Here is a 24,783-nt window from a genome sequence, read left to right on the forward strand (position 1 = left end):
AAGTGCAAAGAGAGGGAGACAATGTAAGGTTCAAATTGGGAAGGGAGATGAGAGACTTAGTGAAGGCTTCTAGGATGACTCCACAGAGCAGGTGCCATATGAGATGTGCCTTGAAGGTCTGTAGATAACAGGCAAAGTGGGGAAGCAAGAGAGGAGGAGGGCATCCCTGGATCAAGGAAACAGGGTTAAAGGCATGACTTATTATTGCTATGCTTATGGCATATCAGATTCGTAAATCCATGTGGTTTTATAGCATCTTTCCCAAGATGCAACTATGAAGTTGTCTGAATACCCCTAACATGCATTTAAAAAAAAATAATTAATTAATTAATTTTGGGCTGTGTTGGGTGCTCGTTTCTGTCTGAGGGCTTTCTCTAGTTGCAGCAAGCAGGGGACACTCTTCATCGCGGTGTGCGGGCCTCTCACTATCACGGCCCCTCTTGTTGCGGAGCACAGGCTCCAGACGCGCAGGCTCAGTAGTTGTGGCTCACGGGCCTTGTTGCTCTGCGGCATGTGGGATCTTCCCAGACCAGGGCTCGAACCCGTGTCCCCTGCATTGGCGGGCAGATTCTCAACCACTGCGCCACCAGGGAAGCCCCCCTAACATACATTTTTAAATGTTGGTAACTACTGTAGCTTTTGGTTTTAACACAGATGGAAGAACAAGAATCTAGGGAAGTTAAAGTCTTCCTCAAGGTCACGTGGAAGGAACCCATAGATCGAGACAGAACTCCATCCGTTTACCCTGGTTGCACTGGGCTGAATGGCACTTCGCTCTTAGAGAAACAGAAGTTCTCTGAGCAACAGGGTCTCTTCAAGGGAAAAGAACCATGAAAAAAGAGGAAGCATCCAGTTTATTTTGAAAGTGAATTTTCTAAAGTTTGTTTTTTTCCTTCTCATATATCCACAAGAAAAAGAAAGAGAACTTATATAACTCCATGTTGAGTCATCCAAAATCTACATGAATATTCTAGCCATCACCCTGTGTAAAGTGCTTGTCATGCCACTGGATGACCTCTGTGAATGCCAGTGGGAAAGGTGGATCACAAATACTGAAAAAGGAAATGCTTCAGATTGCTGTATTTTTGCCCATACACCAGTTAATCACACACCAAACTCTAGATCTCTTGTGTTTTGAAGGCCACTAAGCCTTGAGTTCAAGATCAACTGTTACTAACTGAAGCAATACCAGCCCCCTACCCCCAGTTTCTGTCATCTTAAACCTCTCCATCAATGAAACAATGAATGAACTAAAAAGAATAAACACAAGATCCTGTAGTCTGAGGGGACAAATCTGTTCCCTTTTCACTGCTGCGTTTACAGTAATCCTTGAAATAGCTAAGGTGCTTTACTTGCTCCAAGACATTATTCAAGAAAGGAATAACTGGAAATTAACATTTCAGAGTAAGAAGAGCTTTCAGAGCTGATCCAGCTCAGTCTAGTCTGGAAACTTCCAGGCAACCCCTAGATTCTTTCAGGGTGGTCTCTGTGGTCATGACTGTTTCCATGGTAATACTAAGATTTTAGTTGCCTTTCTCACTCACTGTCATGAGTGTACAGGGATTTTCCCACTGTACATTGGGAAGGTCTGCATAACACAGTGGACCGGCGTTTTCCAGATGACTGATGTATAATGATACAAAATCGTGCAAGGGTAAAAGTTCCATTCAAAATGCCATCTGGAGCAATGGATTCTAATGTAACGGCATGAAAGTGCCTTAATACGGTTTCAGTTTCCACAGTGTAACTAACCGTTAGGCAACCACTGCTTGTCAAGTTTTGGTGTATCAGTAGTATCAAAGAACATCCATGATTATCTGAAAAGCTTCCTAACCATTCCAACCATATACCCGTGTGAAGTCAGATTTTCTTCATATACTCCAAAGAAGGCAATATATCGCAACAGAATGAAGGCAGAAGCAGATACGAGAGTCCAGCCAGATGTTAAAGAGATTTGCATGAATAGAACACATGTCATCTAATTTATTTGGGGTTAAAAATAAAGATAGTTTTCATAAAAATATGTTAATCCATATTAACAGGTAATAGGTTATTCATGTTATTTTAAAACAAATGTTTGAAAAAAATAAGCAAATATTTAATTCTTATTTCAAATATGGAAAATATTGATAGAACCCATGTAAATCAAAGGTCTTTGGAGTCCTCAGTGGTGTTTAAGAGTATAAAAGTTACTGAAGCCAAAATGTTTGAAAACCACTGGTCTTGTTAAATCATCTTGTTCACCAGGTAGTAAACAGAGAGCCTGAACATTTCAGTGACTTACCCACGGTGACGGCAAGTTTGTGGGAAAGCCGATATCGAGAACAGATCTTTTGATTCTTAGTCCAGTGTTCTTTCCATTATATTACATGGCAGGGAATTTTAGGGTATTTTAATCTGAATGTTTCACTGTCTATATAGTTCGCTAACGCTGTGTTTTTACCGGGGCCCATCCTCAGGTTATTTTAGTAATATTAACAATACAAGTGCTATTTTCAGATGGGTCATTTATGGTGTGAACCCTGGCATATGCAAGCATGTCTTTACTAAAAACTTTAAAATAATTGATCTAAGTAATATATTCTGATACAGAATTTAAGGTAGTTATTTCTATAATTAGATTAGATTTTTATTTAATTTGTACCTAGAAAAATATTTTAAGGCACTATCATAGGAAATTATCCTTAAAAATGTGACTCAAAAATAAAATGAATCTGACTGACCAAAGGCCAGGAGAGACTTGCTTCCCATGAAACTTTGAGATGTGTTCTCCTTACGATGAAAAGAATGTAAAGGTTGTTTCCCGTTTTGCTTTGGCTCCTAGGGCAGCCCAGGGCAAGTCTGCAACTCCACTGCAGACGTTGTGCAGCCCTCCATGGTGGGCACATCCGCCCTCTCTTTCCCATGTAATTTATATTCCCTTGGATTCTGATTTTTATTTATTCATTTTCTCTGGAATCTATGTTTTCTCGTGAGCGACCTCCCCTTCTTCTGTGAACCTGACAGGTATAAGTTAAATACACAGATCAAACCTGAGTTAAGGTTTCCAGATACAGACACAGTCAACTTGTGCTCGGAAGGTAGTGCTCATGCAATGTGATCTGAAGGAAAATTTTAAAGACATCTATCACCGAGAAGCATGATCATTCCTTCCAAACATTTCTCTTTTCTTCTTTAGTTATGGGGCGGTTGTTCATTCCTGAAGGCAGTCTAGTAGTCATGGAGGATAAGCCTTGTAATGTGACCTGCCGCGCATTGGGCTGGACCCCACTCCCACGTCTTTCCTGGGAGATTGGGGTTCCAGTGAGCCATTCGAGCTATTACTCCGTCCGGGAGCCTGAGGACCTTCAAAGTGCAGTGAGCGTTCTGGCTCTGACGCCGCAGGGCAATGGCACTGTGACGTGTGTGGCTGAGATGAAGCGGCTGCATGTCCACGAGTCTGTAACTGTAAATCTTACTGTGGTTCAGCCTCCCTTGGGTAAGTGAAGACTTTTTGCTTTATACAAAGTGGATTATTATTGCATGCTTTACATTTTGTATGTTGTGCTGCTTAATCAGTGATGCCCAGGAGAATCACACGGTGATCTTGATCTCAGGTGGGGATGGTAATGGAGACAAATGACTTGTGTCAGCTTCATGACCTTGTAATTTCACTTTTAAAACTCCATCTTCAAGTGCTTCTCTCTTTTCTACTTACATATGGAAACCATTGAGAATCTTGACAACTACTTATAAAATAGCATCAAGTTCAGATGTAAATACTTGAATTCAATGTTTTTCTCTAGCTTTCACTCATTGTTCCTGTCTGATCCCATCCCCTGGGCCAAGAAAGTGAGCTCTTTCAGTATCTGAGGAGGTCATGCACGTTCTCAAGGATTCCTTCCAATCTTAGTGGGATTAGGAGAGCTCAATTTTTTACCCAGCAAATCCACAGTGTATCTCAAAGTACCAGGTCTATGTTTTTTTTCTTTTTTTTTTTAACTTCACAAAATGACATAAGTTTAAAGTTTAGATCCTGAAGAAAATCTGTTGCAGGGTCCTTGGGAAACACCAAACTGACCAAACCTTCATGGGGCCTCTGAACCTGCTTGACCTCGAAGGCCACCTGGGCCAACTAGAAAGCACAGGGGCGGGGGCTGAGTTTCATGCCTTAATTTTACAGAAGAGGAAAGGAAGGGAGGCCCAGAGAAGGACTACACTCCATTCCAGGTCTTATGCTGATGGCACAAAGGGATCCCAAAGCCAGGAGGAACTTCTCCCTTGGTCCCAAACTCTTCCCACTATGAAAACACTTCTACTTAGATCTTCCAAAGTTTGGAATAAAGTTACAGCCATAGCAAGATTGATAATAACAATAATAAAAATAAAAAACAGTACTACATAGCTCTTATTAAGTAAAGATGTGTTTTTTCCCCCCAAAATCAGTGTTTCACTTTATTTTTTAAAAAAATTTTATTGGAGTATACTTGATTTAAAATTTTGTGTTAGTGAACCAGTTATACATGTACATATATCTACTCTTTAAAGACACTGTTTTAAGCAGTTCTCAAATGTTAACCAAATTACACAACGTTCTTATGAGTGGATGCGGTGGTTATTCCTGATGTAAAGATGAGGCGACAGAGACACAGTGTTTGGAACTTGCCCACGTTGATAGTCGATGGCAGAGGTGGCCTCGCCAGTGTGTCTCCAGAATCTGCTCACCCGTCCCCTCTGCCCTCCCCCTGGGGGCAGCCCTGGAAGGTTTGTGAGTGTCCTGGGGCTGCTGTAACCTCAGACTGGGGACTTAAACAACAGACATGGTTTCTCTCACAGCTGTGGAGGCTAAGAGTCCAAGATCAAGGTGTGGGCAGTGTTGGTTCCTTCTGAAGACCCATCTGTTCCAAGCTTCTCCCCCAGCTTCTGGTGGTTGGCTGGCAATCTTTGGTGTCCCTTGGCTTGTAGACCCTGCATCACCTGATCTTCGCCTTCATCTTCACATGATGTTCTCCCTGTGTGGGTGGCTCATGTCCATATTTCCTTTTTTTTAATAAGAACCCCAGTCATATTGGATCAGGGGCCACCCTATGACCTCATCTTAACTAAATTCCATCTGCAACAACCCTGTTTCCAAATAAGGTCACCTTCTGAGGCACTAGGAGTTAGTATTTTAACAAATGAATTTTGGGGACAGACAATTCACCGCATAACAGATGATGTCTCTGTGAACCTGTAAAAAGCCATTTAGAGCCTAAGCTGTGGTTAGCGCCAGTCATCCTGAGCTTTGCACTGCAGGGATTGATCCCCACTGCAGTACCATCACAAGCTTGCTCTCCTGATGTCTGGCCCTTGTCTCCAACTCAGATGTCTCCAGAGACCAGGCAGACAACAGAAATTAAAGCATGAGTGAATCCACATGTCAGGTAGAAGACAGAGTGCAGGGGCCTGCTGGGAACCAAACAGCATCCCCATCGACACGGAGCAGCTGTACAGGCACCAGCTGGTTGTTGCCATTAGGAATGGGGACTCAGCCTGCCAGAGCTTTGACCTGGTTCTGGTGAATATCAGTGTCTTTGAGGGTAAAGGACACAGAAATCTGTGTTTTCTTTGGTTTTAAGTCGAGGTTAACTTATTTCAGCTTATTAAATTCAAAGGATTTTAGCTGATTTCCTACCAAGACTGTATATGAAGATGAAGCTAGAATTCAAACCTAGCTTGCTTTCTTATTATTTTGGACAATTAAAAAACCTTTAGAAAAGTTGGTGCAAGAATAGTACAATGAATACCAATGTATCTTCACTTAGATACAACAGATGTTAACATTTTCTCATGTTTGCTTCTCTCTTAGCTTTTCTTTCCCTTCCTCTCTCCCTCCTTTCTTTCCTTCCTTTCTTCCTTCCTTCCTCCATCCTTCCCTCACTCCTTTTAAAATTTCTTTCTTTCTTTCCTTCTTCCTTCCTCCCTTCCTTCCTTCCTTCCTTCCTTCCTTTCTTCCTTTCTTTATCATTTGAGATTTAGTTGGAGATTTTATGACATTTTACCCCTAAATACCCCAGCATGTGTATCATAAGAACAAGGCCATTCTACATAGCCCCAATGTAGTTGGCAGTCAGGAAATTTAACATTGATACAATACTATTATACAATATTCAGTCCATATTCAAATTTCCCCTACTGTCCATTCTAGATTTTTTTCCCCCAAACCAGTATCCAGGTAAAGGCCATGCGTTGCCTTTGGCTGTCAGGTCTTCTTCTGTCTCCTTTAACGTCCAGCGGTTCCCCCACTTTTTGTCTTTCCCAATATAAACATCTTTGAAGGATCCAGACCATTTTTGCAAGATACCCTTCAATATGGATTTGTCTGAATTTTCCCAACATACTTTGACTGAGGTTAAATATTTTTGGCAAGACATGGGTAATGTCATGTGGGCATGTGATGCCAATTTTCTCTATTATTGGTAATAAGTTTGATCATTTGGGTAAGGTGGTGTCCCCCAGATTTCTCCATTGTAAAGGTGCCTTTTTGGCCTTTATAATTAATATCCGATCTACAAGTACTGTGTGATTATCTTGTTTCTTGACTGTCTATCACATAATAACATTTGCATTCATGGATAAGTCATTGCCTGAATCCCTTATTTCTATAGTGGTTGTAAAAGAGAGATTTTTCTGGTTCCATCATTTTTCTATATTTATTAGTTTGGCATTGTTCTGTAAAGAAGAGGCATTTCTTTTCTTCCTTTTCTTATTTTTTCAAAAAAATCTTTACAGTTTTAGTATGGACGCAGTTTTGTCCAATACATTATGATTGATTTCCATCGTTACTCATTGTGACGCTCAGATTCCTCCAGATTCGGCCAGTGGGAATCCCTTCCAGCTGGCTCTGCTGTACTTCCGATGTGTCCCTCTTAGTTCTTTTTTTAGCACCTTTATTGGAGCATAATGGCTTTACAATGGTGTATTAGTTGCTGTTGTATAACAAAGTGAATCCGCTATATGTGTACATATATCCCCACATCTCCTTCCACTTGGCTCAGTAAGATGTTCCGAACTGTCTTCACCTTTCCCCTGTTCCAGCCTGGAATCAGCCAGCTCTCCAAGGAGCCAACCCAGCTTGCTTTTAAGCAATTTAACTATGACAAAGTATGGTCCAGGCTTTGAAAGGGAAGATTGAAAAAGTTCCATTGGCACCAAATGGAATGGATTTGTTTAAACCACACACCTTAACAAGGTAATAATGCAGCGAAGAGCTCTGGTCTATGATGATGCCTCACAGAAATGGATTTGGTTATTAGCTTGCCTGCAAAGCTTCTCTTTTTAGGGGAAGGGCAAGGGACATTCGGTTTCCCGTGATGGGGTTTGATTCAGCTGAATTCTTCTTAGCCTGGGACCAGTGAAGTGAGTGGCCTTAATTATGGCAGCTGGAGTCACGACAGTTTCACAGAGGAGAGCCTTGGGGGTGTGTTGCAATGAGTCTGACTTTATTGGACTCATTTTGGAGAAGGGTAATTTGTTTCTAAATTATTCATCAAGATCGAGAGCAGCTGGTGGCTGGCTGCCTGTTGTGTGTTTTATGCAGGTTTTAGTATCTGAAAGCCTTGTTCCTGCCTTGGCTGGGAGAGCTGGCTTGTAGAAGCAAAGCCACGTTTACAAAGAGCTGAAGATGCACGAGGCTGTGCTTGTTCAAGCGTCTTCAGGAATCAGACAAAAGCATCAGTCCTGCCACTCATTCCTGAAAGTGCAAGGAATTCGTGTTCATGTCCGGAATAATCCTTTCAAGTCCCTGAAAGAAGAATAATACTGGCAGCTTAGGAAGTCTAGTGAGTTCAAGCCAAAAGGTTGTATTACACACACTGATTCTTTAAAGAAAAGCATATTGAAAGGTCGCAGGCTAATTTTTTTTGAAAATTCTATTTTCTCCATTATAGAGGTAACACAGACTTGAAGCATCCCAGATGTACATACAGCTAGAAGGTGAAGGCCCCCATCATGCCTACCATGAGCTAAGGTCCCTCAGTCCTCTGTCTGGTCGTCTGGATTGTTTTCTCTACATACTTACAAGTGTGTAGGCCGTGAATTGTGAAAGTGAAGTCATATTTTTCGGACACGTGAGCACCTTGTAGGCTGTGGTGATTCCTGGTATGATCTGAGTTTTGTGGGATGTGGTCATTTCGAGAGCAGACAAGAGTGGTGGGAGTGACCGTCCTGGTGGGAACTCTGGCACTAGCTGTGTGATGTTGGACGAGTCACTGGCCTTCGGGGCTCAGTTTTCTTGCCCGTAAAACGAGGTGGGGAGGAGCAGAGGGCAGACGTTCCCTCTCCTTGGCTGCCTGTCAAGGGCGCTTTAACACATTTGCTGATTCTCAGGCCCCACCCCAGAGGTTCTGACTTACTTGGTCTGTGTGGAGTCTGGGAATTGGCATTTAAAAAAAAAGCTCCCAGGGCTTCCCTGGTGGCACAGTGGTTGAGAGTCCACCTGCCGATGCAGGGGACATGGGTTCCTGACCTGGTCCGGGAAGATCCCACATGCTGCGGAGTGGCTGTGCCCGTGAGCCATGGCCGCTGAGCCTGCGCGTCCGGAGCCTGTGCTCTGCAACGGGAGAGGCCACAACAGGGAGAGGCCCGCGTACCACAAAAAAAATAAAATAAAAAAAATAAAAAAAAAAATAAAGAAACGCTCCCAAATTACTGAGCAGTCAGGATCAGGGGTTACTGAAATGGAAACTCTCCAAGGCCCCACCTCCTGACCCAGCCTCATCAGGTACTACTATTCACAGTCTTGGACACCAGACAGCCTGGCCTCAACCCCCAGCTTGCCTACTTACTTGAGGTGTGACTTTACGCAAGTGAAAACCTCTCTGTGCCTCAGTTTTCTCATCTGGGAAACTGAGATAGTAATAATCCCTACCTTATAGGGTAGTTGTTATTGTGAGAAGTAAGTGGGTTAAAACACCGAGAGCACTTAGGACAGTCCCTGTCCCAGAGCCCACAGGACAGGAGAGTGTGCGATGGTTATCATTTATTTTATGGATTCAGAGATCTCCTGTGTCCCTTCTAGTCAGGAGCACGCTTTGCCCATGCTGGTGGTGACACTTTGTAGTCATCCAGTTGGTTTTGAGAAATTCTATGCGCCCTTTTAAAACTCTGAGCATTCCTGTGAGAGCATCTGGGAAATACTATTTTCCTTGTCTTCACAGATGGGAAAAAGACAAGCTCGGAGCTGAGATTAAAACCACACAGTAAATCCAGTCATGCAGCCCTTACGAGCATGTAGTGTGTGAAGGAACGTAGGGAGGAAGGCGAGCTGTGTTGACCCTGGAGATAACCTTCCTTAGTCACTATTTGTGGGTTCTCAGGTATAATATACCTATCCTCGCCTGCAAATCTGCCATTCACCTTGAACCATCACACCCACACCCTTCAGTAAGGCTTGGTGTCCACCTAGGTTCCCTGTTTCCTTTAAGACGTGGGCTGTAACTTCCCCAGAAGGATTCTTCCAGATTGGAGACCCAACATGGCAGAATAGAAAGACATGAGTGAGAGCCCCTGGGGCTTTCCTGCTCTGAGCGCCCTTGACCCTTTTATCGAGTCCTTATCCTGAGTGTCTTATCTGCATGACAAAGGGGTTGGGTCATGGATGAGATCATTCCAAGATTCTGTTTTCTGTCCACCGCCACGATTTTTGCTTTATCAATATATGACTATTGTTTCTTTTTCTTTCAACCCACTGTAAAGGTGCTCATTTAAAAATTAGCCTCATGCTAAACAAAAGTACCCATGATATATATGCGTGTGTGTACATATATGTAAGTACTCTATGATAAATTAAAAGTTATTATTAAAGTCAGGAAGGTTCTTCTGTGTAGCTCCAGTCCTAAATTACATCTCTTCACAGTGCACACCCCACACTTTTCTCTGGGCTCCCCTGGAGTAGAGAGTTTTAGTCTTTCTTAGGTAGGAAACTCCATGGGAAATTTGACCCCCACCCCCACCCCGTAGAAGCGAAGAATGAGCCCTATGGCTGCCATTTTGCTGAGAGCCTGGGGCTTTTAGGCGAGTGCAGGCATCACTTCATTGAACTTGGTGGTTGAATTAAGGGACACGAGAGGCAGGCAGGGCACAACATCACCCGCTCTCTTTCTTGATTCTGTCCCCAACCCCAGAGAGGTGGCCTCCCGTCCTTTAAACAGGCCCTCCCTGGGGATCGCTGGCTGCCTCTGTGCAAGATCAGAGGAAAGTTGTTATGCCAAGGCTCAGATGACAGAAGCTGGCACGCTGAGCGCTTTCTCCAGCAGGGGAGGAAACACCCCTGACAGAGAGGGTCTGAGGAGGTCAACAGTGTGTTGACTTTTTCCAGTAAGAATTTCAAGCCTGTCTCTTGGATCTTGAGCCAGACCTTAATGTTTAACCCCAGCTGGCTCCCTTTTACTATGAAAGCTCCTATGATTTGCAAACTTCAGTGTGTAAAAGAGTTCAACAGACCGAGTTAAAATGACCACGGCCATCCTGGACACGTGTCCTGGACTTCACAGCATTCTGCACGTTGACCCCCATCTCTCGAGTCTCTGAACAGCCTGGTGGGGTGAGAATGGTTACCGATGAGTGAGCCCAAGGCCGAAGGGCGCACAGGGACACGGTGGCCGTGAGATTTGATTGGTTCCACTGACGCAAAGCCCAAAGGGCTCTGTCAGTCAGGAAGCTTCCATAGAGTGGTCTGATTGTGAATATCCTAAATGCAGTTCTGGGCTTAATAATTTTATCATCACATCAGAGAGAGGGAGAATATAGGGGTGCCCTCTAAGGTGGCAGGTTGCTTGGGCGGTGCTTACATTTTGGCTGCATTTGGGGATCCTCAAAGTGTGGGTCGCCAACCACCAGCATCAGAATCCCCTGGGGTACCAATTCCAGACCCCTGACTCAGCATCACGGGAGGTGGGCTCTGAATCCGTGTGCACAATAGACATTCCAGGAGATGCTTGGGATTCTGTTTTCTGTGGAGCGAGGGGATGAGCCATATTCCTCTCTGGATGTGAAGGGTCTGGCTTGTTTTGTTGGTTTTGGACCATATACTATATTTTATTTTATTTTTATTTTTAAAAATTGAAGTAGAGTTGATTTACCATGTTGTGTTACTTTCAGTTGTACAGCGAAGTGATTCAGTTATATATATACATATATATGTATATATATATTCTTTTTCAGATCCTTTTCCCTTGTAGATTATTACAAAATATTGAGTATAGTTCCCTGTGCTATACAGTAAGTTCTTGTTCTTTATTTTATATACAGGAGTGTGTATATGTTAATCCCAGTCTCCCAATTTAGGGACTGGCTTGTTTTAAAGTTGCATGTATGGGACATGGGAAGGGTATAATCCTGTTCCTTCCCCCTTCATTTTTTTTGGAGGGTAACTCTTTTCTTATCTCTATCAGTCCCAGCTCACCTCAGAAAAATGGTGACTGATGCGGAGATAGATGGCATTAGTTCTGACTTTTCTAAAGTCCTGTAATTCTTGTCTCAGCATCTTAATATGGGAAAAAGGTGAGTCCTAGGTCTGGCTCAGAGGCAGCTGACTGCTTGGTGTACAGATTTCTCCATGTAGAGTCAGAAGGAAATTCAGCCTCTTTTATCTGTCCATTCATCCATCTATCCATCCATCTATCAATTCATTTGTTCAAGGTGTCCAATATGTGCCAGGTGCTTGGAGTATAAGGAAAATAAGACACAGTCCTTGTGGGGACTAAGTCTAATTTACATAGGAGCAGAAGTGTAAGAAGAATGGACCTGAGAGTGGTCAATTTCATAGACATTTAAGATGGCGTCGAATGTGAGATGTTAAAAAAAAGAAGGAAATGTAAAAACCATTGTAGGTAATGCAGACAAACCTTGCACAAAGGGCAAAAGACAAATATCTTTTCATATTACATAGTTCTTCAAAGCACAGAGTTCCCTGGATCTTAGCACTTGCTTTGAGATAAGCCTGTGGATTATTCTGCAGTGGGATCCTTGCTCGCCCATGAATCAGCAACCAGATGTCGACACCAGAACACTAGTGATCATCTCTAACCATTCCTGCAACTTATTCTGAGAATTTAACTTTGAAACTATGATTTCAAAGAAAACTCTAAGTAAGAACATCCAAGAGACATTTTCCAGCTATATCTCTAGTTCCAAAGTGCGGGAATGCCGTTGATTTAAAAGCAAACCCTATCTTCCTTCATAGGAAGTCTGCTGTTTTAATACTTTTCTAATGACTAGCATCTAATAAAATAGCACAAATTTACACTGAGGTGCTACCCACGCACTCAGGGTAGAGTGACAGACTTTCTTGAATAGCAATTCACATTTAAGCTGACCAACGTACATGTGGTTTGACTTCAACGTGGTTCAGTAGGAGAAGTGAAATGCTGGATGAGGGCTGTCTGGAACACGCGTGCAGTTCCCACAGCCCATGCCTAGGCGGCGTGGTCCCACAGGACTCCCTGATGAAGTTGAGGTTCTACACCTGTGGCAACTGAGCCCTTGAAATGTGGCCACTCTGACTGGCGCTGAGTATTTAATTGTATATAATTTAAATTAAATTAAATTTGAATCTAGACAACCATATGATGTGTAGTAGAAAGTTACAGCTAGGACATGGCTATGAAAAATCAAAATGGCTTTTCTTCTCTCTTTCCTTCTCTTCCCAGCTCTCCCTCTCCCTTTTTTTTTGACTGCACTTTTTTATTTGGTCCAGAAATTAACATAATAATCACAAATTTCTTAGTACTTCTAGCTTGCTTAATTAGTACAATGTATTTTGCACAATCACTATTTCAGCACCCTAGTTAAAGTAGTGTACGGCAAAACTCTTTCTAAGGAAAATGTCTTTGCTATCAACAACTTGTAAAACACATCATTGCAATTACTTTCTGGGGGAAAAAAACCCTTTACATTGTTAAAGTACTACTAGACACGTTAGTGTAAATAAGATGAAAGGAACTTCAAAAGTGTCACAGTCGTTTCCATTCCTAAAAATAAGTTGGTGACGAGCCGTAGCTTGAAACAGGTGAGAGTAGGTGAGACTTTCAGTTATATGTCCGTTAATCTCTGTACAGATTTGAACAAAACAAGCAGCAAGCGATATCCTGGCTCCTTTGTTTTTCTGCTTGCCTTGCCCCACCTGATCCTTCCTCTCTCCCACCTCCATGACTACTGGATAGAACAAGAAGGCAAAGTCGACACTAAGGAAGGTGGCTCCCAGAGAGCCATGTGAGGGGCAATTACTAGAAGAGAAGCGAATTGCAGGTGAGGTGTGGGTAGCACTGGGGTGGAGACTTGCACTAGGTTCCTTTGGGAGTGACTCTTTCTCAGTTTGTTCTGATTTCCTCTGGGCTTTGACTCTCCATGGGTGGGGACATGGAAATGAGAACCAAGGTCATCCTTCCAGTCTTGTCCAGAAGTAGCTGCTCAATACATACTTCTTTTTTAAATAAATTATTTTATTGAAGTATAGTTGATCTACAATGTTGTGTTAATTTCTGCGGTACAGCACAGTGATTCAGTTATACATATATATATATATTATTTTTTATATTCTTTTCCATTATGGTTTATGACAGGATATTGAATATATAGTTCCCTGTGCTATACAGTAGGACCTTGTTGTTTATCCATTCTGTACGTAATGGTTTGTATCTGCTAATCCCAAACTCCAGTTTATCTCTCCTCCATCCCCTTTCTTTTCGGTAACCATAAGTTTGTTTTCTAAGTCTGTGAGCCTGTTTCCGTTTTGTAAATAAGTTCATTTGTTTCATTCTTTTAGATTCCACATATAAGTGATATCATATGATATTTGTCTTTCTCTGTCTGACTTACTTCACTTAGTATGATAATCTCTAGGTCGATCCTTGTTGCTGCAAATGGCATTATTTCATTCTTTTTTATGGCTGAGTAATATTCCATTGTGTATATGTACCACATCTTCTTTATCCATTCATCTGTTGATGGACATTTAGGTTGCTTCCACGTCTTGGCTATTGTAAATAGTGCTGCTATGAACATAAGCGTGCGTGTATCTTTTCAAATTAGAGTTTTGATTCAGCAATCGCACTCCTGGGCTTATATCCAGTCAATAAGCATTTCTTGAATAAGTAAAGGATGTCAGAGCATGGAAACCACTGTTCCAACCTCAGGGAGTCATGGCCCAGACCAGCTTATTCACCTCTCAGGAATTTTAGAGGAGTTAACCAGAGAATGCTTGGACTGTGTTACTAGGCTGGTATTTATTGGCAGCAACGAACACTGTAATGAAAAATACCGTAGAGCATTGAATATTTAAGCACACCGAAGGGAACTTGGCCTTTGACATCTGGCTGTAGCAGATTGAATAGTTACAACATTGTTGGAAAACATAATCTAATTTATAGTGTGGCAGAATCAGTGATTACATACCCTTGACAGTGGCAAGCATCACTAAAATATATATTTTTCTCCTTTCTACCTTATAGACAGTATTGATAAACCAGGTACAACATTGCCTGCCTGGGCCATAGTTCTACTTGCAGTATCATTGTCATTGCTTTTGATCCTGATCATTGTTCTGATTATAATATTCTGCTGCTGTGTCTCCAGGAGAGAGAAAGAAGGTAACTTTTTTGTTGTTGTTCGTACAGATTTATATATATTTTTGAACTTTTGGTACAAGCATTTGCAGTTCATTAGCTCATCAGCTCTTTCAAAAGATATATTGGCTTTTAGAGTCCTTGAAAGGAAATGCATGCCATTCATAGAGAGGGAAAGAACTTTCTCAAGGAAGGAAGACATTCCTCTGGGACCTGAGTCAACCGCCCAAGGAAGACAGATCTTCACACTTTGAGAAGGTGAAGAGACAGTGCCTTTCTCATCAAAGACACTGACTATTTGAGTTTTGTGTTTACTGGCAAGGATATAAGGCTGTCCCAATCTGTCATTTAGATGCTATGTTTTTTCTAGAATAATACCCACCTATATGAACACATCAAAAGATTATTTTCTATTTTGTAGAATTCTGAGTCTCCTTTTGTAGGTGAATATTGGTGTAATGGTAGAAAGAAAAACATGGTCTTCTGTTAACAAAAGTAGTACAAATAAAGTAAATAAAACTAGTTACACATGTCTTCTAAATGAAGTCTTTTGAGATACCCCAAGATATATGAAGGAGTGGCCTTGTTTCGGGAGCAGGCCAACATAGAGGTGAGCCTATTAATATTAGGGTGAGTTCATCAATATTGGGGTGGGCTTATTCTGGAGTTAGTTTGTGATTTCAGAAACCACAGGGACTTTGTCACATGGACAGCTCAGGACTTTCCAAGTGTTGAGTGTGTGTGTCCATCTTTGTCTTTCTTTCTCTCATAAAACCTCCACGTACTCCTACTGAATATTTAAATTAAATATTTAAATTTTAATATTAAATTAATTTTCTTAATTTTAGAGTTTTGATGTTTAGCTACATGTCAGTTTAATTGCACTTTTAATTTTATTAAGACTAACTGTCACTCGATGAGCGCTTTTTGCATGTCTGCCAGGCACCATGTTACCCAACTCTTTTACTCAGAATAGTTCTCTTAGTGAGATATTCCATGTGAAGTTCATGGTCCAGCCTTAACTAGGCTAATTGTCTAGCCTTAGCTCCTGAATGGGTTTGGTTTGTCCTTGGGGAATAAATTCTGTGGTATACCTTTATTCTTTAGGAAACAGAAGTGAAAAGTAGTAAATACCTGTTGACCCATATTTGATGGGAATTTGTTTTTACCTAGGAGTTACCCTGTGTGCCACAGATGCATTACTAAAAAAAGAAAAAAAAAAGAAAACCACTGGATTTTAATGAAAACTATGAATAAATTAAATTTTAATTTAGAACTGACTAGGATTGTTCATTGCCTTCAGATTATTATTTCTGACATTAGCTATTGTGGCATATTTGGAGAACATTCTATTTATTTGGACTTCTGCATCTCTCAGGCTTTTGTCTGTCCCACGCCAGCCTAGTAAGAAGGTTTGTGGCCACACAGGATGTGCACCAGGGAGATTCTCTGATTCTTAGCTTCCTCATTTACAAAATGGGGATAAGTCTTATCCTATAGATTGGTTATGAGAATTAAGTAAATTAACATAATAAAAGTTTGTATGATCATGATCTGTCCTAGATTTTATCCTTCATTTAACTTTGAAAAGTTGATTCACAATGGCCGCTACACTTCACCTTGACATAAATGTATAGGATCCAGCGAACACTTGGATTGTCCCATGATAATTATTTCCATGCTTACAAATATTAAATAGCAAGTGTTTTAAATAGTATTTTAAAACAAAGCTCTGCTTTGTTGGTGCCTGGAGAATTCTCAGTACTCTGCCTGGTTTGCTGGAGACTGACTGAGGACGGCTGAGGACCCCACTCAGCGTGGCCTGGAGGCTTTGGGGTCGAAGCTTCACGGGAACACTAGTGACATTCCTCTATTACCAGAGGGACACTAGATAATCTCTCCCCTTCAATTCAAATAAGATTGCTTCTGAGGTTCAATTTGAAGTGTGAATCAGCGGATGTTGTCAGAACTGCAAATAAGTGAGAACATTATCCAAAAAATAAGGAAAATGAATATTCTTTTGATCTTGATAAAGCTTGGGATGGCTAAAGTGCAAAGCACACTGGCTTTAGTGCCAGGTGGATGGGGGCTGCTGTGTGTTACTCCCCATTGTGAAATGCTAGAGTCCCTCCAGTCCAAGAATCCATTGATGAAAAACATTAGCAATTTAATGAGAGCTTTTGGGGTGTGGACACAACTGTATGAATTGATAACATTGGTACATATTGATTGAAAATGTATTTCAGAACAAAAGAAATATAGTGCTGAAGCAATGAAATTCCTTATCTGTTAAAGACATGGTTATACTCTTGTAATAGTATCTAGTTTGTTAAAAATATGATGATGCTAACACTTACCTCTCGGGTTGTTGTGACGATTAGATGAAATAACACCTTGCATAGCACTGGCATGGTGCCTGAACAGGTAAGTACTGAATGACTGACAGCACGGACTGGGAACACAGAGCATCTCTTTATGGTGAACAGTAGAGTCTTTATAACCTCAGAAATTAGATTCAGTACTCACTAAGTACTTACTGGGCACCTACTATATTTCAGGTACCCAAGTATCACAAATACTTATATTTATGATAGTGAATAGCGAATTCTGCTTTCCTTAAGCTTGGAAGTCATTTGATAGTTCACTGTTGGGAAGCTTAATATCTATTGGATCACAAACACTCAGTAATGTGAGTATTTAAAATCAGGGGACCTAGAAAAATCGATGAGATTTTATTTTCAGAATAACTATCCTGATTTTGCTAATGTGATTTTCTTCCTTTTTTTTTTTTTTTTGGCAGAATCTAGCTATCAAAGTGAAATAAGGTAAGTTTGAGATCACATCAATTTTCTGAAAATAAAAAACAAATGAAAACCAACCAACACAGACATACAGAGCTGTGGGATTTTAGGATTATGTTACTCAAAATTAGGTACTAAAAAGGGACAACTCTGAAAAACACATATGCCAATCACAAACTCATAGGGCAACATTAATTGCAGAGTAAAATAGGTAGGTTCCTACTGCCTAAGTTTGACTTCCTCACTTAGGAAAGTGGAGTGGAATTTAGTTGGTGTCTGGCATTCGCAACTCTTTCCACAAGAGGACACTCTGTACTGTGACTGTTGGCCCTCCTGCTTTGAGTCAAGGCTAGAGATGTGAGGGCCATTTCAAGGATGTCAAAGAACCAGGCAGAGGTCCTGCTGGAATTTTTGGGGTGGTAGAGACAGTGAGACCAGCTGGGTTACTAAGGCAATGAAACCGAACAGGCAGACAGATTAGGAGTGTTCACAGCTCACTGTTCAGGGCGGAGGGACAGAGAAATTCCTGCCATCCTCACGGCTGTCCAGAAGTAACTGCAAGCACTTTTAAGGTAACTATGTCAAGCACTTACTAAAGCCAGTTTCAATGTCTGCAATATTTACATAATTATAAATACACTCAGGGGAAGGATTTTTTAGACAGTGGTGATTTTGTTGGGAGTGTTAAAACCCCATCTACTTTTCAGTATTTTATTAGATAATTTTAATATGTGAAATGTTGTGATTTAAAATATCTTCTGGCTACGTGTGGTGAAGGACGATGTATGTAATCATCATGTAACAGATACCATCCATTTTCCCTCGACCCCAGTCACTCCCTGGTGATAACGTGGTTCGCTTTCTCTGAGGATGCCACAAAGCAGAAATCTGAAAATGCACCTCCTTTGGGGCCTGACTTGGGACAAGAGGAGAGGAAGGAAAACTGACCTCTGTAATTATACTGGAATTTCTCTCAACTGCTATCACCAGCAGGGTGGCGGTCTGAATTCTTCTGTTCGTCATTATTGACTGTGTAATGTCAATTCTATTCTCTGGGATCTTAGGTGATTTCAAAACGTGGTACAGTGATCAACAGCTATTCAAGGCAATGGGTAGAGAACAGCAATAACAATGGCAATAATAATCATGACACAAGTAGCGACAGTAAGAGCTGGCATGAGTGCCTAGCATGCGTGTCAGGCTATTTTACACTTGGTGGAGGTTATCTTCCTGAATTCTCCCAATGATTTTATGAGACTCTTTTTCCATTTGGTAGATGAAGAAGCTGAGGGGTATAGGGAGGTTAAGTAATGTGCTCAGTATCTCCTGTCCAGAGAATGGAAGGGTCTGAATGTGAACCAGCTGACCTTGCTCAGGGCCTGAGCTCTTGTCCGTGTGCAGCTCTTACCCTTAGATCCAAGTGCATTGGGCCCAGGGAAGAAAAATGGGGCAGCTCACTGGGGCCCCTGTGTTGTACCTGTTTCCCCTCCCACTGGGTCAACAGTGCTAACTCTAGCTGCTCACAGATTTCTACTGCATTAAAAGAACATATATATATATATATTTCGTATATATATTTTTCCTATAGGATCAATGCATACTTATTTTAGAAAAAAATTTTTAAGTAAAGATAGTTTATAAAAAATGGTTTTAAAATCACCCCTAATTCTATTGCCCAGAAGTAACTGTTACCTAAGTACGTATATATTTACACATATGTGTGTTCACCAAGATACACACACGTATATGTTCTGTGAAATTTGGATCATAATAAACATCATTTAATATCTTTCTCTCCTCACTTGACACTATTCTGAAGATTATTTCTGTTGACAAATACTTGCCTGCAATGTTTTTGTTTCATTTGCTTAATAAAGTTTTTTATTAAAATATAACTATAGAAAAGTACACAAATCGTGAGTACGTAGCTTGATTAATTTTCATAAAGCATGTGGACCTGGACTGCTGACGCAGAACTAGGACACCCCCAGGACCCCAGCCCCTACTCAGGCCTCCATGAAATCATCTGCTGCCTCTTCCTCAAAGGTCATGTGTTCTGACATCTATCCCCACATCCCCAGAAGTTAGAGTTGTATAAACTTGATATAAATGAAGTCATGTGATATGTCTGCCTTCTTGAACTTCAGGCTGTGAGATCAATCATATTATTGAATGTAGATGTCAGTGGTTTCTTACTATATAATACCAAGTAAGGGGTATATAAGCAGTTGATTTTTCCATTTTACACTTAAAGGGCATTTGGGACCGTGACGAACATTACTGCACTAAGCGATCTTGTGTGTGTCTTTTGGTGACATGTATACCAGTCCTCATTCCTGTTTTGTATTCTGTTGGGTATAATCTATTAGTGCAAGCTGGGTCATAGGACAGGTATGTGTTCAGCTTTAGATGATGTTACCATACAATTTTCAAAGTAGGTGTAGCAGTTTACACTTCTACCAGCAGTGTAGGAGAGTTCTCACCTGTAATAACTTTTACAGGTGGCATGGAATTCCACTTTAGAGATGCATTGTCATTTATTTTACTAGTTCCCTACCTATGGCTGGGCACCTGTGTTTGCACTTTTGCTGGTATAAATAGCTCATGAATGAACATTCTTTCAGATAAATCTTTGCACATACCCTTGCGTATTTCCCTTGCTTATTATAATCAATTCTTAGTGGTTAAGCATAAATATTTAAAAATCTTTGGGTATCCATTGCCAAACTTCTTTCCCCTGGGAAGCTGCACCAACTTCTGCTTTATTTCAGAGGCAGTCATACTTCTTCTATCAAGGACCAGGTGGTGAAACTTTGGGGTTTTGGGGGCCACGTGCTCTCTGTTACAACTACTCAACTCTGCTGCTGTAACAGGAAAGCAGCCATAGACAATATGGAAGCAGACGGGTTCCAGTAAAACTTTATTTAAAAAAACAGACAGGGAGCTGGATTTGGCCTGTGGGTCATAGCTGGCCAGCCCTGCTTTATCTGGTCACTGGTGTCTGAGAGTTGAGCACCAACCACCAGGGGACTGGAGTCTATGGACCTATCATGATAAAGTTCCATTTCTCCCCATAAGAGGAGTGTGTGAGACACAGGGCATCCACACGGCCGTGCTGGTGGCTGTGAGGGTACATCCCATTGCTAGCCACCCTCCAGAGGCCAGTGCCCGAGCGTCGGCCTTGTGGTGAGTGCATCGTGTGTGAACGCTCTGGGTGGAGTCGTGAGACACGAGCAGCCATTGCTGATTAACATTTGGCTTTTTCAAATGGTCTAATTCTAGGAAATCTGCAAATATGAAGACAAACAAAGACACTTCTGGGACAAAGTTAAAAAGCGGGAATGAAAACTATGGCTACAGTTCAGATGAGCCATGGACCACAAGTCAGTGGCCAGGTGGGTGCAGCGGAAAGATCTGGAAGAGAAAGTGTCCGGAGAGAGGCTGACCCATCAAACACCGGCTTCTGAAGGCGGCTGCCTTAGTGGTTGGCGGTCATTATTTGGGGAGTAATTTTTAGAAGAAAGCGACATTCCAGAACTAGAAATATTCTAGGAGAAGATAACAGTCAAAACCCACCTATTTGTCTAAAGTTTAAAAGAAATCGAGGTGGAAATCTTAAGAATTTTTTAAAAATAATGTTTTTCTCAGTGTTTTCTCTCTTTTTAAAAAAATGCTTCTACCTTAAAGTGTGTGAAGAGGCATTTGAATACATCGAGGGTAACTGCCCCCAAACTTCAATTAAGTCTGAAATTCAGCAAGAAATCTTTTCCTCTTCAATCTGACAGTCATAAGGTGGGGGGGGGGGTGTCTCTGAAACCACTGTCACTAGTGAGGGACAAGGGTAGCATCTGAACCAAGATCCTTTTGAAAGTAGTTGAGAGAAAGAGAGATGGTACAAATTACCCCTCAGCGGTTGGGGAGGGAGACCGGCCCTCACAAGTTGCCGGCAAAACAAATTCCAGAGATAGAGTTTTGGTTAATTGATTCTTACCGAGAGGCTAGAAAACTTTTGTTCACTGAGATTGGGACTCTATTCTTGGCAACCCCATAATTTCCATTTTTCCGTGGCTGTCTCCTAGGTACATTCCAAATTGTATGCTTCAGATTTAAAAGAATTCCACAAAGCATAGACAGTTTCCTTTGATAATCTGATCAAAGCCTCTTGCAGAATTTCCTGTGATAGAATATTTATTCATTAATATTTTATATGATTAATTAAGTAGCTTGACCAAAATCATGGCCCAAACTGAACCTCTCTGGCTCCTTTTTTTCCCCTGTGTTTATTTCCCTCGACGAGCCATTAAAGCAATGGATTCATCTTGTCTCTGGATGAGACTAACCTGTCAAGAAAGGAATCGATTTTGAGTCCTTTTGCTATGTTTTTAATTTCATTAGAAAGATAAAGTTCTAAAAATATGTAACCTCAAGTAAACTTAAAAAAAAAAACCGTGTGTGGTTACAGATTATTGATGCCAGGGGTACTACTTAAAAGCAAAGGTATTTCTTTATGGATTGGAATTGGTAGAATAGGTAGTGTGGTTTTGGTCACTTGTGACTCTAAAATCATTTTGCTGTTGCAGAGACTGCTTCTCTCCCTGCAAAGTCCTCTGAATCCAGTGTTCCAGAACAACGTGTCAGTAGGCAACCGTATCAGGTGATTCAGACATTCTTCTCCCTTTTGGACTTTTTTTTTGCTACTTAAAAACCCTTCCCCTATGGTAGGTGATTACATTACATTCATGATGGACAAACGTGGCCTTTGCTCACCTCCAAGTCAACGGGCCAGCATGGAGGAATGGGGCTGGGACACGTAGTATCTCTTTGTAGTGGGTTTTTTTGGGAAAGACCAGAAGTTCAGTTGGGGGCTGGTAATCTTGATATGTCAGTTAGACGTCCACACAGAGGTATGGGGCGTGCAGACGGATGTGTGAGTCTGGGGCTCCAGGCAGAGGCACGATCGCAGGTGTTCCTGGTTGCTAGGCAACTTTCGATGGACACCTCCTTCCAAGGGACATTAAACATAAAGAAAACCACCCATTAGGAACCGTGAGGACACCGTACGTTCACTTTCCAACACTGAGTTAGCATTGGTGTCACTCATGAATGAATTAGAGTTCATATGCAGAAAATATGATTCTTTATATCCAAAAATCATATTAAACAAATGTGCATATAACCAGGACCATTTTCTGGCCTGTGCATCTTCAAAGGAGAAGTACTGGGATGCGATTCTGCCGTAATGTCCCCAGTGGGTGTTTTCCCCATTTAGCTTTTGGGAAAGCCAGACTCACAGATTGGGCTTCCGGCAGTTTGCTGGATCAGGTGGCCTTGGCTTTGTTCTGCCTTGGAGTTGCCACTGGCCTGAGGAGCTACTGCCGAGCGTGTGCCTTCGAAGCCCCATCTTTCCTTCCTGGCGTAGATGTTCACTTGAGTTTCCAGGCGGCTCCAGGCTGTAATATTTCTTTCTGCGGTCGGGATTCAGCTCCATACATACAGCTTGCCAGTGACGTGTGCCTCCCAGGCCTTTGGGGGGAAGGGGAGCTTTGATTGACGCTCAGCCATGTATCGGGTGGAATGAAATGATGCTATTAGCGGCAACCAAGGTAGCCAGGCAGGAAGACGTATGAGGGGTCTTCACAAAAGCGGATGGGCCTACGTGACAAATTGTGAGCCCCTGGTACGAGTTCAAGCTACTTCCTCAGGCTGGGTGGCAGGAAAATAGAGACATAAAATTCTTCCCATCAAGGCTGCTCTCTTGGGCACATATATCTCTTGACTGTAGAGATGCAACCGTTTCCCCTTCGAAGGGCTGGTGGCTTGACTAAGAGATGGTGGGCGAAAGGGAGTAATCGCTGGGCTGTGAAGGGTGTTTCCTGTCAAGACCCCCCGACTGGACCTGAGTGGGGAATGCGGTCTGATGAAGTGGCTCTCTCTTCCCCAGCGCCAAGCATGGTCACTCCAAGAAGACACTTAAGCCAATCTTTACTTCCGTGGCCTTTCTGTGGTTACCTTTTTCTGTTCTGTGTCTTTCCACCTGACAAGCCACAGTGCTCAGGTCTGCAGTGGAGGATGGGGCAGGTGGGGAGGAGATACAGAAGAGGGTCATGTCAGTTGATTCCCCTTGATATAAATGAGGAGAAAGGGGAAGTCTGGATGCATTTGGATACAGGAATGGAGGATGACGTTTGGAGCTCTGAATGGGTGCTCTTAAGCTTGAAGTGTTGTTTTGAAAATATACAGGGAGAGAAATTTAAGAAGTTTCTGCTACTTAGACATGTAACCGGTTAAATAATCTATTGGTGGAAAAAGCACAGTGGCCATTGAGCTGCTGGGCCCTGGGGGCTGGTAACACACATATCTGTGTTTCTTGAAGTGTTTGTAAGGCTACTAGGGAAGCAGGGCATCTTGGCCAGAGCACCAGGGTCCTTAAGAAACAAAGAGGATGAAAGGAAGATGAACTGTTTTTGCCTGAGCTAGAAACTGACAAAGAGTTTTTAAATAGCTGGATTTTTCTAAGCGAGGGAACTTGGACAAGCACATTTATGAAGAGGCCTGTCTTTGGTCATTAAGCAAAGGGTGCCTTGCCGGTGTGGGCCCAGGCACTGTGTCCTGGATGCCCATTTGAAGAACCTTAACGTGAGATGTACTGTGAGCTATGCTTCCCGTGAGGCAGTTAAAGGAGGAGGGAGCAGACAAATATCATATAATATCACTTCTGTGTTGAATTTAAAAAAATGATACAAAAGAACTTATTTACAAAACAGAAATAGACCCACAGACACAGAAAACAAAATTACGGTTCCCAAAGGGGAAAGGGGGAGGAGAGACAAATTAGGAGTTTTGGATTAACAGGTACACACTACTATATATAAAATAGATAAACAACAAGGTCCTACTGTATAGCACAGGGAACTCTACTCAATATTTTGTAATAACCTATGAGGGAAAAGAATCTGAATATATATACATTGGGGCTGGCCAAAAAGTTCATTTGGGTTTTCTGCAACATCTTATGGAAGAGCCCGAACGAACTTTTTGGCCAACCCAATATATGTAACTGAATCGCTTTGCTATACACCTGAAACTAACATGACACTGTAAATCAACTGTACTTCAATTAAAAAAAAAAGGAGGGAGGGAACAAGATGGTCAGTAGAGGAAAGGGCTGGGCCTTCAGTAGGTCTCTTCTGTGTCCTTATTCCAAAGAGGACGTAGTCCTGCATGTCATCATCTGGCCACTGAAGAGCCACCAGGTGGTCAAGCCATAGCTTGTAGAAGCAGGTCCAGGCGACCCTTAGCCAGAGGTTCCTTTAGAACTTGCCAAGGCCGGGCCTGCAGCCCAGCCTGGTCTGTGTGGCCACGCCCCCTGCTGCGCAGGCTCATGCGGACTTTCCTCAGAA

General features: G+C 42.0%; 1 protein-coding gene across 8 annotated transcripts in view; it reads left to right on the forward strand.

Annotated features, from left to right (window-relative positions):
- IGSF5 (immunoglobulin superfamily member 5) overlaps nucleotides 1-24,783 on the forward strand; it is a 43,358-nt gene that overhangs the window by 13,108 nt on the left and 5,467 nt on the right. For 4 of the 8 annotated variants that reach the window (XM_019923281.3, XM_073804523.1, XM_019923280.3 and 1 more), the window contains 5 exons: nucleotides 3,179-3,478; nucleotides 14,469-14,606; nucleotides 17,383-17,407; nucleotides 20,666-20,778; nucleotides 21,964-22,037. In XM_019923281.3, coding sequence (XP_019778840.2) covers nucleotides 3,179-3,478; nucleotides 14,469-14,606; nucleotides 17,383-17,407; nucleotides 20,666-20,778; nucleotides 21,964-22,037 — 650 coding nt within the window. Of the gene's footprint in view, nucleotides 1-3,178; nucleotides 3,479-14,468; nucleotides 14,607-17,382; nucleotides 17,408-18,215; nucleotides 20,642-20,665; nucleotides 20,779-21,963; nucleotides 22,038-24,783 lie in introns of those variants that run through there. The other 4 variants (XM_019923282.3, XM_019923285.3, XM_019923283.3 and 1 more) reach the window with 4 other exon arrangements.

This window comes from Tursiops truncatus, chromosome 4, assembly GCF_011762595.2.
Source record: "Tursiops truncatus isolate mTurTru1 chromosome 4, mTurTru1.mat.Y, whole genome shotgun sequence".
Lineage (NCBI taxonomy): Eukaryota > Metazoa > Chordata > Mammalia > Artiodactyla > Delphinidae > Tursiops > Tursiops truncatus.